Source organism: Aegilops tauschii, chromosome 7 (assembly GCF_002575655.3).
Source record: "Aegilops tauschii subsp. strangulata cultivar AL8/78 chromosome 7, Aet v6.0, whole genome shotgun sequence".
Taxonomy (NCBI): Eukaryota; Viridiplantae; Streptophyta; class Magnoliopsida; order Poales; family Poaceae; genus Aegilops; species Aegilops tauschii.
Genome location: NC_053041.3, coordinates 393,087,123 through 393,098,961, shown reverse-complemented (window position 1 = coordinate 393,098,961; position 11,839 = coordinate 393,087,123). Strand labels below are relative to the sequence as shown.

The 11,839-nt window shown below is 46.1% G+C and overlaps 1 protein-coding gene across 1 annotated transcript; it reads left to right on the top strand.

Annotated features, from left to right (window-relative positions):
- The first annotated feature begins 5,720 nt into the window (after nucleotides 1–5,720).
- LOC109762925 (tryptophan synthase beta chain 1) lies at nucleotides 5,721–9,610 on the top strand. The gene is made up of 5 exons (XM_020321808.4): nucleotides 5,721–6,208; nucleotides 6,878–7,234; nucleotides 7,419–7,861; nucleotides 7,944–8,038; nucleotides 9,199–9,610. The coding sequence occupies exons 1-5, from the start codon at nucleotides 5,867–5,869 to the stop codon at nucleotides 9,372–9,374; spliced, it is 1,413 nt and encodes a 470-aa protein (XP_020177397.1). The 5' UTR covers nucleotides 5,721–5,866; the 3' UTR covers nucleotides 9,375–9,610.
- Nucleotides 9,611–11,839: the final 2,229 nt, after the last annotated feature.

Below are 11,839 nucleotides of genomic sequence, written 5' to 3'. Positions count from 1 at the left end.
GACCACACCGGCAAGGTGGAGAAGCTGGAGCTGGAGCGGGAGCAGCTGAAGAAGGAGGTCTCAAAGCTGACGGAGGACAGGGACACGGCTAACCGCACTGTGGCGGATTCGCAGGTCGCCATCTCCGACAAGACCAAACTGCTCTCCGAGGCCAACGACTCCATCAGCGACCTGAAGCTGAAACTGGACGGCTTGGAATGGACGCTTTTGGAGGCCAGGGCCCGTGAGGAGACCCTGAACAAGGCCCTGGAGAACGAGAGGCAACTGCGGAAGGATGACGCCGCTGCCCACAAGGACTATGTGGACAGCGTAAATCTCTGGATCGGCCGCCTCGTCGTCGTTGCAGGGAAGCTCACCACGCAGCTAGCTGTCATGGGCATGCCAGACATCAAGTTCTCCTAGGAGGCGAACGTAAGCCCCAACGTCAGGCTAACCTTGTTCTTCGAGCGCATCCTCGACGCCCTGGAGCAGCTCCGCTCTAATCGAGCAACTTATCTGGCCAATGAGGCCCGGAAGCTTTGCCGGGGCGCCCTGACCAAGGTGCTCACCAAGGTGGCGTTCTGGAACCACGGCGTCGACTTCGCCAACGCGCTTGAGAGTCTGCCGGAGGATGCGGACCTCACGGCACTCGAAGAGCATATCGAGCCCATCATCAGCTGCGTTGACGGAGTCAAGAGGCTGGAAGGCCAGCGCCGGGACTAGCCACCCTGTTTCTCCTTGCCGCTGCGAGTTCATGCCTAAGACAATTTTATCTTAAGTTAGAACCGCGGCAATCACTGATGTAATAAAACTTTGCAGTATTCTGAAATAGGCGTGCTATCTTCCTGTTTGATCTTTCTTTGTATGTACGCACCCTACGGTTAGTTGGATAGGTTTGCCGGTGCGTAAACCCGTGTTGTGGTGCTTTGAGGAATGGATCCTTAGCAGCCTGCCGGGGGGCGCTTGCTACCGGGCAAGCCACCTTGCCGTTCTCAGTGCAGCCGCTTGAACTATTGAGCGGACTCGAAACAGAACAAGGGCGTTGCCAATAGCGGAAGGGTTCCTTTGTGTGCAGGTTCTCCATACAAGGAGCAAGATCTTTCGAGGAAAATAACCTTATAAAAAAGGAAATTGCTCAAGGTTTTGCATGACTTAGCTTTTCGTCGCCACGCGGATGGCTGTTGCGGCTGCAGACGACACCACTCGCCTGGCTGATGGCACCGGAGCGTGGCTGGTTGCCGCTACCCTCTTCTTCGGAGCCATCGCGATGAAGGAATCGACGCGCTAACTTCTAGACCAGATTTTCACAGCCTGCGCCCCCTACCTGGCGCGCCAAATATGTCGGGGAAACGACACCTATGTGATCACAGGGAATCCCTACTACGGTTGGCAGGGGGTGGAGCTGCGCAAAGAGCAGGTCTAAAAGATCAGCACGAGGGGATTTTTACCCAGGTTCGGGCCGCAAACTATGTGTAATACCCTAGTCCTGCTTTTGTGTATATTTCTTGTTCTTGAGTTCTTGAACTAGCTGCGGTGCATGCCCAGTCCAAAAAGTTTGAATCCTTCCTCAGTACGCCTCGGGCCTCCTTTTATGCGTCAAAGGGGTCGCCACAGTGGCATACAGGAGGTGAAAAGTATTTACTGTGTACAAGTCTATCCCTGACATCGTGGGACAAATGCATTTAATGCGCCGCCTACGTGTCCTCTTGCTTTATCGGGGACGGCAGCAAAGCTCGTCCCGTCCGTCCCCGCCACGCCTTGCTTCGACGCGCGTCTAAGCTAGCGAGGCATGCAACGCCATGCTGGCTGGATGGCTGCTGAGTTGGTGTGGTGACAGGGTCTTCACGAAGATCTGCATGCCACCACGCAGGTTCTTGCCTAGTTGGCCTAGAAGCCGCATGCTGACATGTAGGTGCGTGCCTAGTTGGCAGGCTGGTTGCCGCATCAGAACGATCGCGGGGCAGCGAAACCTTGGCAGGCGCGGGCCCGGCCGTGGCCCCGTAGATGCCCCCAGCAAGGGCGTTGCCGGGGTCTCGTGGCCGTCCTCGGCAAGGATCTTGCCAGGGGCCTTGTCTGTCCCCGGCAAGGATCTTGCCGGGGGGTCTCTGTCTGTCCCCGGCAAGGATCTTGCCGGGGTCTTCGTTCGTCCCGGGCAAGGATCTTGCCGGGGCAGTGCAGGCCGTCCCCGGCAAGGGTGTTGCCGTGGGAAATCCATCTTGTCCCTTTGCTCTTCATGCTTCTGGCTTGAGTACTGCTTTGGCAGTCTCATACCTTTGCTTCTTCTGCCTCGCCAAGCGTGGCCGCATGTGTGGCTACGACTGCCCGTGCACAAGTAAAGGGGTACAAAAAGGCCCCTACTTTTGTACACCGACACACGATTATATTAATAACATCACCAAATCACACCAAATGTAGCATTTTCTTTTTTGCGAAAATGATCCAGATTTATTATCAAAATTCACCAGAAGTACAAAGCATCTCAAACATAATAAAAAATTATATTGAGATTTCAAGACCCCCAAACAACCACTATTGCCGCCAGAACGAGCCACCGACGCCGTTGTTCCCGCTCCCCTACCGGAGCCGGCTTGACCTTGTCGATGACAGCTGGGAAGTTTTCGTGCACGTGCCCCTAAGGACCAGCGCCCTGGAGCCACAATCGTCACCGTTGAACCCTTGCATAGATCTGAAGCACCTGACACCAAATCTCGTCACATGACGAGAAACCCCAACCTCAACGCCCCAAGAAGACGACAAGAATCTACGCCGGAGCCTCGAACGAACTTGAGGTGGATCGGAGCCCAGAAGACAAACTCGAAGAAGTAGCGCCGCTATCTGCCTGAGCACCGCACCTGCAAGAACTAAAAAACCCTAACCTAAACTACTAACCAGAGTGGAGGCACCGGGATTCCCCTCCCCGCCACAGACCACCGGATCGGTAGGCTGAGGGGAGGCAAATCCACTAGCTCACCGATTTTTTTTGGAGGAAAGAGGTTGCCCTAACCGCCTATGGTTAGGGGGAAAAAAGGAAAGGAAGCCTCGTAACTTATTCAATAAAAGGAAGATTTTACAGCAAGTGTAGCATCTCTAAGAAATTCAAAACGATAGCACACCAAAAGGAAAAGATAGAAAACACTCCTAACAAAGCAAATTTGCAGAAAAATACTAACCAAACACTTCGACCACCGCCATCACGGGAGCGTCCACCTGAGAGGAGAAGAAACGGTGTCCTCCAAGCAAAGATCCAAGACAAAACCATAGGTGTTGTGAGCCTCTGAACAAGCGCCACCACAACGACGCCACACTTTCCGATGTGGGTTGTGGCTACAACAAATCTCCACTCCTCTAAGATCTCGAACCTGAAGGCCTCGAATGGCGCCGCCGCTAAAAGGCTCCAGAATCGCGAACAATCTTCTGCCGCCGAAGAAACTCTTGGTGTTGCTAGAGAGACACATGCACATCATCTTGCACACATGCGAGTCAAAATCGATGAAGAGTACATAAATCTTGTGAAGTTTTCTCACTAAAAAATGCGTCCATCAAGATGCTTAAATTAAAATACAAAATATTTGAAAGTAAAGCAAGTTAGTAGAGTATCTGTAGTACATTAAAATGCCTAGTGGGGATTTACAAGTAGCTATTGGAGTTTCCAAATAAAATCCTGGTCAGTGGGATGCAAAGCTGGTTTATCTAAACATTGTTTATTTTTAGGTAGCTCGCGGCATATGTCATGCTTTGTAAAAAGTTGTTGATCAACTACAATTAAGTGTGCAGAAGTGGTAGCTCGCGGCATATGTCATGCTTTATGCTTGATTTGATTCTCTGAACAAGGACGATGGCGACGACAGTGGTAAGATATAAACAATTGCTGATGAATGTTTAACTTCAAGATCTTAGTCGTTTTGAGTGAGGCATCCCAAATCGCTCAAAAAGACTTAAGTTAAATTAAGAAAAAACATAAGGTTAGCTCCTCCTTGGTTCAACCTCAAGTTTGTTTCTTCTTTCTCTTCCGGTTTTGATTTTCTCTCTTCACCTTTGATTCGTTTTCACCGGTTTCCCTTAAAACCATCTAACTACCTCATATCTTAATGATTGATGAAATAAAATTCTAATATTTTAGGCAAAACAATAAGTACTTGACAAATACAGTAAATATTTATCAAATAAAATCTTATTTTTCTAAAGAATCATACTCCCTCCGATCCAAACTAGTTGTCGCTCAAAGGCTCAAACAGATGTTCTGGCACTGAAATACATCTAGGTACATCTTTTTTTTAGCGATAACTAATACGGATCAGAGGAAGTATTTGTATTAATAGATAAAATCGCGGCGTACTGGCCCATTGCAACATACAAATAATTATCTTCTCTACTATTAAAGGGAAGTTGCTATTTGTACGTCATCAAATATGATTTTGCCCCCTTCTCTTTGGCTCAGAGTAATTAGAATTAAAATCCATGCTTATTACTGGAAACCATGCTCTACATTATCTCAATAAATTCTTATCAAAACCATACCGACATTAAGTCAATCAAATCAAATAAAATCTTACCAAAACCTCAACAAATTAAAACTATCCTTGTTTTCCCCTACCCATATCCAAATCAACTAAAATCTTACCAAACCTCAACAAAATACTCCCTTCGTCTCAAAATTCTTGTCTTAGATTTGTCTAAATACAGATGTATCAAGTCACGTTTTAGTATTAGATACATGTATATCTAGACTAATCTAAGACAAGAATTTTGGGACAGAGGGGTACTACCAAAACTTCAACTAAATCTAAACTATCCTTGTTTTCCCTACTCATACTCAAATCAATTATAACCGAAAATTATATTATAATGGTTTTTTTGCATGTAGTCTATGACAATAGTACTACTACTAATTTTCCAGAAAAAGCAATACAAGCAGTACTACGGTACTTTTTCCTAGATAGTAGTAGTACTGCTGCGGAATATCCATTTATGAGTCCAGATTCATCAGCACCCGGTCAAGATGTTTTTTTTTACAAAACATACCAAAAAATCAATTTTTTGCTTGGTAGATAATTTGATGCGTGAGTGCGCTTTAAATTTAGATCATTTAGACATATGAGTAACTCTTAGCAAAAAGATAAATTGGGCCAGAACAGACATAAACCGTAAATGTTTTTACGGACCCTAAATTTGTCTTTTTTACATAGAGCTACTCAGATGTTCAAATAATCTAAAATGTAAAACGCTTCTCACGCACCAAATTATCTATCGTATAAAAAATTGAATTTTTCTAGTATTTATTTTGAATTTTTTTCTTCATTGCAGGTGCAGATAATTTTGGGCACCGAATCGCTGCTCTGATCACATGAGCAGTGGAGTAGCAGTTTTCCCCGTGGTTTCGTGATCTGCATGAAGTGATGAGATCGCATGCAATATGTGATTGGGATAAACAAGTCAAAGGCTCCAGCTCCACCACGACGAGCGGCTTAATACAACGGTCGGTGGAGGATGACCCACGTAGGACCAGTGACGTGGACCCGAGCGCGGACACACACATACAGTGCCCTACTACAAGGCGGCTCTGCCATCGCGACGATAGAGGCTGCCGTCCCGACCCGGCACCTAGATCTTGTGGGCCATAGCTTAGACTAAAAATGATCCTCAAGCGCACCCGGTGCACCAATACCGGCGCCAGCCCTCCGCCCTCCCGTAGCCCCCTACCGGTACACCAGGCTCACGTGTCCCACTCCTACCACCAACCCCGCGGGAAATGTTCCAAGGCGACCGGTTTATATACCCGCCGGGTACACCCTCCTCGTGTTAAGCCACCACCCACTCTTCATCATTCTTTAATCCCCTCCGATTTCATCCCTGCCTTCTTTCTTTCCTCTGCCACTCGCCGCAGCCGATGGCCGCCTCGGCAATCAGAAACCCTAGCCCAGCCGCCGCCGTCGCCGCGCCTCTGCCCTCCCGCGCGGTGCTGCGGATGGTCACGCCGTCGGCCCGGAGAGGCGCGTCCGTCGTGGCGTCCGCGTCAATGCGGCCGGCCAAGGCGGTCGCGGCGGAGGCGCCCTCCCCCGTCGCCGAGAGGGTGAACGGGGCCGAGGTGGCGGGGGCCGGCATCGCGAGGCCCGACGCGCTCGGCAGGTTCGGCAAGTTCGGGGGCAAGTACGTGCCGGAGACCCTCATGCACGCCCTCACCGAGCTCGAGGCCGCCTTCCACGCGCTCGCCGACGACGAGGACTTCCAGGTAGCCCCATGTTCCTGAGGATCTGGTGCATTCAGTTTTGTGCGATTCATGGTATTAGACCGTCCGCGGCGCCATTTCGTCGGCGATATAGGCGATTTGATGGCTCATCTGTAGGAGGATTTTATCCTGCCTGCAGGATTTGGGGTTTTGCGTGTATTGCCGTTTGATTTGATTATTACTCCCTCTGTAAACTAATATAAGAGTGTTTAGATAACTAAAATAGTAATCTAAATGCTCTTATATTAGTTTACGGAGGGAGTATCTGTTTAGCTATTATTAGTAGGAGGTTTGCCATGTTTCAGTTGTGGCAGTTGGGAGCGGTCACATCTAAATCGCACAACAGATTGTCCTTTGAAACGGTTGTTCCACTGTATTTGATTTGCCAGCAGATTCGGCTTTTATTTAGTCCCTTTCTGGGAGCCGCCTCCACATACTTTGGAAATGTGTGTTTGACTGCATTTGATTGGTAGTTGCGCCGATCAGAGAGGAATTGCGATCATAGGACCTTGCCTTTTGTGTATGGAATCAAAGCATGGAGAATTTGGGTTTACGTAGTCATGTAGTATTGCCCTGTAATCAAGCGAATAAATATATGCCAGCCATGTTGGATAGGGAGATTCTGGAAAGGCAGGTATTTGTGTTTTGACACCACATTTCTTCTTTCTGCAGAAAGAACTCGATGGTATCCTCAAGGATTATGTGGGCCGCGAGAGCCCGCTATACTTTGCGGAGCGCCTGACGGAGCACTACAAGCGTGCTGATGGCACTGGCCCACTGATTTACCTCAAGAGGGAGGATCTGAACCACACCGGTGCTCACAAGATCAACAATGCTGTGGCACAAGCTCTGCTTGCCAAGAAGCTTGGGAAGCAGCGTATTATTGCTGAGACTGGTGCTGGTCAGCATGGGGTTGCCACTGCCACAGTGTGTGCTCGGTTTGGGCTGGAGTGCATCATCTACATGGGTGCACAAGATATGGAGAGGCAGGCGCTTAACGTTTTCAGGATGAAGCTTCTTGGGGCAGAGGTATGTGTGGAACTTGTATCATCCATATGCCTTATCTCTGGAGAATATGCCTTTGTGTTTCCAATTATCCGTTGCGGCTATTACTTATTTGACAAACCAAGCTGTGAGATGTAGAATGCTGCTGTGGAAGAATTCTTGTTAGGCTTGTTCGTTTGTTTCTCATCATGTGTATGTCTTCGCACAGGTAAGGCCAGTACATTCTGGGACTGCAACGCTGAAGGATGCTACCTCGGAGGCCATCCGTGACTGGGTCACCAACGTAGAGACCACACACTACATTTTGGGCTCAGTTGCGGGTCCACACCCATACCCGATGATGGTGAGGGAGTTCCATAAGGTGATCGGCAAGGAGACCCGTAGACAGGCGATGGACAAGTGGGGTGGCAAGCCTGACGTGCTGGTTGCTTGCGTTGGTGGTGGATCAAATGCCATGGGTCTCTTCCATGAGTTTGTTGATGATCAGGATGTAAGACTGATTGGAGTGGAGGCTGCTGGTCATGGTGTAGACACTGACAAGCACGCTGCAACATTGACAAAGGGGGAAGTCGGAGTTCTCCATGGATCTCTGAGTTATGTATTGCAGGATGCTGATGGACAAGTTATTGAGCCCCACTCCATCAGTGCTGGGTAAGTATTTTGATGTAAAGTTGGAAGCATTTTTCTTTTCTTACGTCAAGTGGGCTTATTATCCATTGTTTCAATTTCATAGGTTGGATTACCCAGGTGTTGGACCTGAGCATAGTTTCTTGAGGGATATTGGACGTGCTGAATATGATAGTGTGACAGATCAGGAGGCATTGGACGGTATGTTTCTCTACCATTTATGTTTCCTTGTCACGCTTGATCACTTGCTCTATTTATCCTGCATACTGGCTGCAGTTGATTTTCATCCAATTGACTTCCAGTCCATCTACTAAACGCTGATAGTAGTTCTGAATGACATCCTGAGTGTTTTCATATATCTTCATGTGACAAGTCTGTGGTTTAGGCACCATCGCTGGTCTAGATTTACATGTGAACTTCGATGGTACACAGTAGGCATTACTGAAGGTTAAAACTCTCGAGATAGTAAGTTTCAGTTCACAGCTGCTGAACTTGTTTTATAATATGATGTGGAAAAGCAGGCAGCTAAGCAGGAAAAAAAGGTTAGCCAACGGAAAAAAATTAAGTAAATGCTGGTTGGAAAAGCTGGATTATCTTAATCCACCTTGATACCAGACACTAATTAAGTTATCAAAAAGTGACTGTTTTAAAACGTTCTGAATCGTTAGCTTATAAACCTTCACTGACTAAGTCTGCAACGCAAAATAAATGGCAAACACTACCTAAGGCATCTGAAAGTGACTGTATTACAGAAAAAATAACAGCTGTTGTTTTAAGATGTTCTGAATTGCTAGCTTGTAAACCTTCACCGACTAATTTTAGACACATGGTCAATTGCAATCTTGGATATTGCAATACATAATGAATGTAGGAGAGAAATAACACGTGATTGTTTTGACATGCTGAATCAATGGCATGTATGTGCACGTGGTTCATGTTGCAATCTTTAATACTTCAGCACACAATGAACTTAATACCAACGCATCTGCAAGCGACTGAATTATAGAAAAATAACACGTGGTGTTTTTTAACATGCTGAATCCACTAACTTAACATGCTTGATGTTTCCATCTTGGATATTGGCTGCAAGTAACCACATTATTGAAAAATAAGATGGTGGTAACTTGGCAGCTTCCATTTCCTCACCCGACAGTGTTAAGTAATAGGCTTGAATATTGCAACAAATAATGATGTTATAGTGGGAGTCTGGGATATTGTAGCTTTTAGTACCGTGAACCTAATTGTCTTAAGCCTGCTGGTGATATCCCTGATCGATTGAAAACTGATTCAGTAGCCTAGACAGTCCCCCCCTGTCATGTATGCTACTACCTTCAGCATCTAACTCCTTCCTCCGCATGCAGCTTTCAAGCGCACCTCTCGGCTGGAGGGCATCATCCCTGCCCTGGAGACATCCCACGCACTGGCTTACCTGGAGAAGCTCTGCCCAACACTGCCGGACGGTGTGAGGGTGGTTCTCAACTGCAGTGGAAGAGGAGACAAGGATGTCCACACAGCCAGCAAGTACCTTGAAGTCTAGAACTCCGGAAAGACTAAACAATGGTGGCTTTCGTATGAGCAGTTTTGAAAGCGAAAAAAAGAAAGCAATTGCTTAGTGTTGTTCTTTGGGGTAGAATATGAGGGTACAAATAATCCTGGAAGTCGGTTGGTCTATAGCTAATTTAGCTTGGTTTGTTGAATTTTATCTAAATAAAAATATGTTGTATGCTAAACTTGGTAAATAAAGGCTCGTTTTGCGCCATGCATTACATTCAATCTGACGTGTTCTTTTTGCCTTGTGATGATTTTGCTGTGTTGAGACACAGAGAAGATTTGGTTGGATGGCTTTCTTACCTAGCCAGTTGCTGCCTATAATTGCAACCCCACGAACAATTCATGAGATATTTTTACTGTTTTTCTTCTTACTTTGACTCAACAAAGCATTTGAACTGAGATTGCAATCTTCCAGGATTACCTGCAGTGTCTTTGAAACCTTCCTAGCTTCGGAAGGTTGTTTTTAGGCGACATTGCTTCTGAAGGTGATCTTCACAGTTTGGAACACTGAAATTTATATCTACTCGAAGAATCTGATCGACATGATTTTAAGTGTGTGTTTGCTTCATCGCAGGGACAGGGATGACCTTTTTTTTTCACTGACAACTATTTTTTGCTTGAAGTTTTTTTGATTTATTCATGAAATGTCATGGCAGTACAAAGAATATCAGAAGTAACAAAAATTACATTCAAGTTCGTAGACCATCTAGTGATGACTAAAAACATTAGAGCGAGCCGAAGGCATGATTTATCATGTCCGGAAATTATGAATTGAACCTATTTTCATAGGAAGTTTGATTCGGCAGTTAGAAAACTGCTAAATTTCCAGGGTTGGCTTCGCCTCAGCTCTCGGCTGGACTTTACTCGGAGCCGTACTTGGAATCACCTATTCCCTCTGCCCGGAAATACTTGTCATCAAAATAGATAAAATGAGATGTACCTGGATATATTTTAGTTTTAGATACATCTCTTTTTATCCATTTTGATGACAAGTATTCGAACGGAGGGAGTATAAGTTTAGAGTATCTATAATAGATGATGCAAAATGCATTATCAAACTATGCTTCATGTAAAATTTACATCACTAAAAACCCGTACTCCAACAGATGATGTATACATCACATTGTCTTACTGTGGATGTCCTATTTTATATCATACTCCCTCCATAAACTAATATAAGAGCATTTATATTAGTTTATGGAGGAGTATGTTGAAGCACTTGGTGATGTAAATTTTGCTCCAGCCGTGTCTCCTGTGTGGTCGCCTGGTGATGTAAAATTTGTTGCATCACTTGTTGCCCTATTTTACATCACACCCTATCCTCTGAGTAAAAATATTTGCGTCGCCCTCTTGTGATGTACAAGGTGATCACGGCATGTTTTACATCATCTGTTGACGATGCTCTTCATGACTACCTTTTTTTTTCTGAGCGTCTCTTCATGGCTACTTTTTTTTTTGAGAAAACCTTCATGGTTACCAAGGCCAAATGCTCAGGCCATCTGCAGATTTGCGGTGCTGGCAAATGGGCCAAATCCTATTCGGTGCCTTTAGCGCCCGATACTATTCATTCTATTAACAGGCGCACACCCACTCGTCACGTCTGTGCCGGCCCATTTTGATTTTTTTTTTCTGTTTCTAAACTGCAAAAACTGTGGGAGACCTGGGATTTGAGAGAGCAACTAGTTAACGAGCGCTCCTTCGGGAGCCTCGCAACTATCAACGCCACTTGGTGCGCTCTCAGCCATTCGCCACATGTCGCGCTCTGGACGCTCCCTTCAGATTTTATTTTTTTATTTTTTCGCACGCATTTTCGGCTTTTTAAACGGGTTTTTCCCGGCTTTTTTTCGATATTTTGGTTTTCCTCCGGTCTTTCTTAGCTTTTCGACAAAAAGAAAATTCGAATTTTTTTTGCACGAAAAAACGCGCTTTTTTTTTCTTTCGTTAAAAGTCACGGTTTTTCTTTTACGAGAAGCACGGTTGTGCTTTAGCGAGAGTCACGGCCGTGCCTTTCGGAAACGAGAAAAACACGTTTTTTCTTTTTTTTTTTCTTTCGTGAGAGTTACGGTTTTACTTCCGTGAGAGGCATGCTTGTGCTTTCGTGAGAGCCACGACCGTGCCTCTCGAAAAGGGAAAAACAAAAAGCGTTTTCTGTTTTTTTTGCGAAGGTAACGGTTTTGCTTCCGCGAGAGGCACGGTTGTGTTTTCGCGAGAGTCACGGCCGTGCCTCTCGGAAAGGGAAAAGATACGCGTTTTCTTTTTTTTTCTTTCACGAGAATCACGGTTTTGCTTTCGCCAGAGGCACGGTTGTGCTTTCGCGAGAGTCACGGACGTGCCTATTTCGAAAAGGGAAAAAACCGTGCTCCCGGTTTGGTTTTTTCGTCTGGTTTTTCTCATCCGGTTTTTCGTGGAAAAAAAGTTCGTCAAAACCTATCAACATGGGATCTAGTTTTG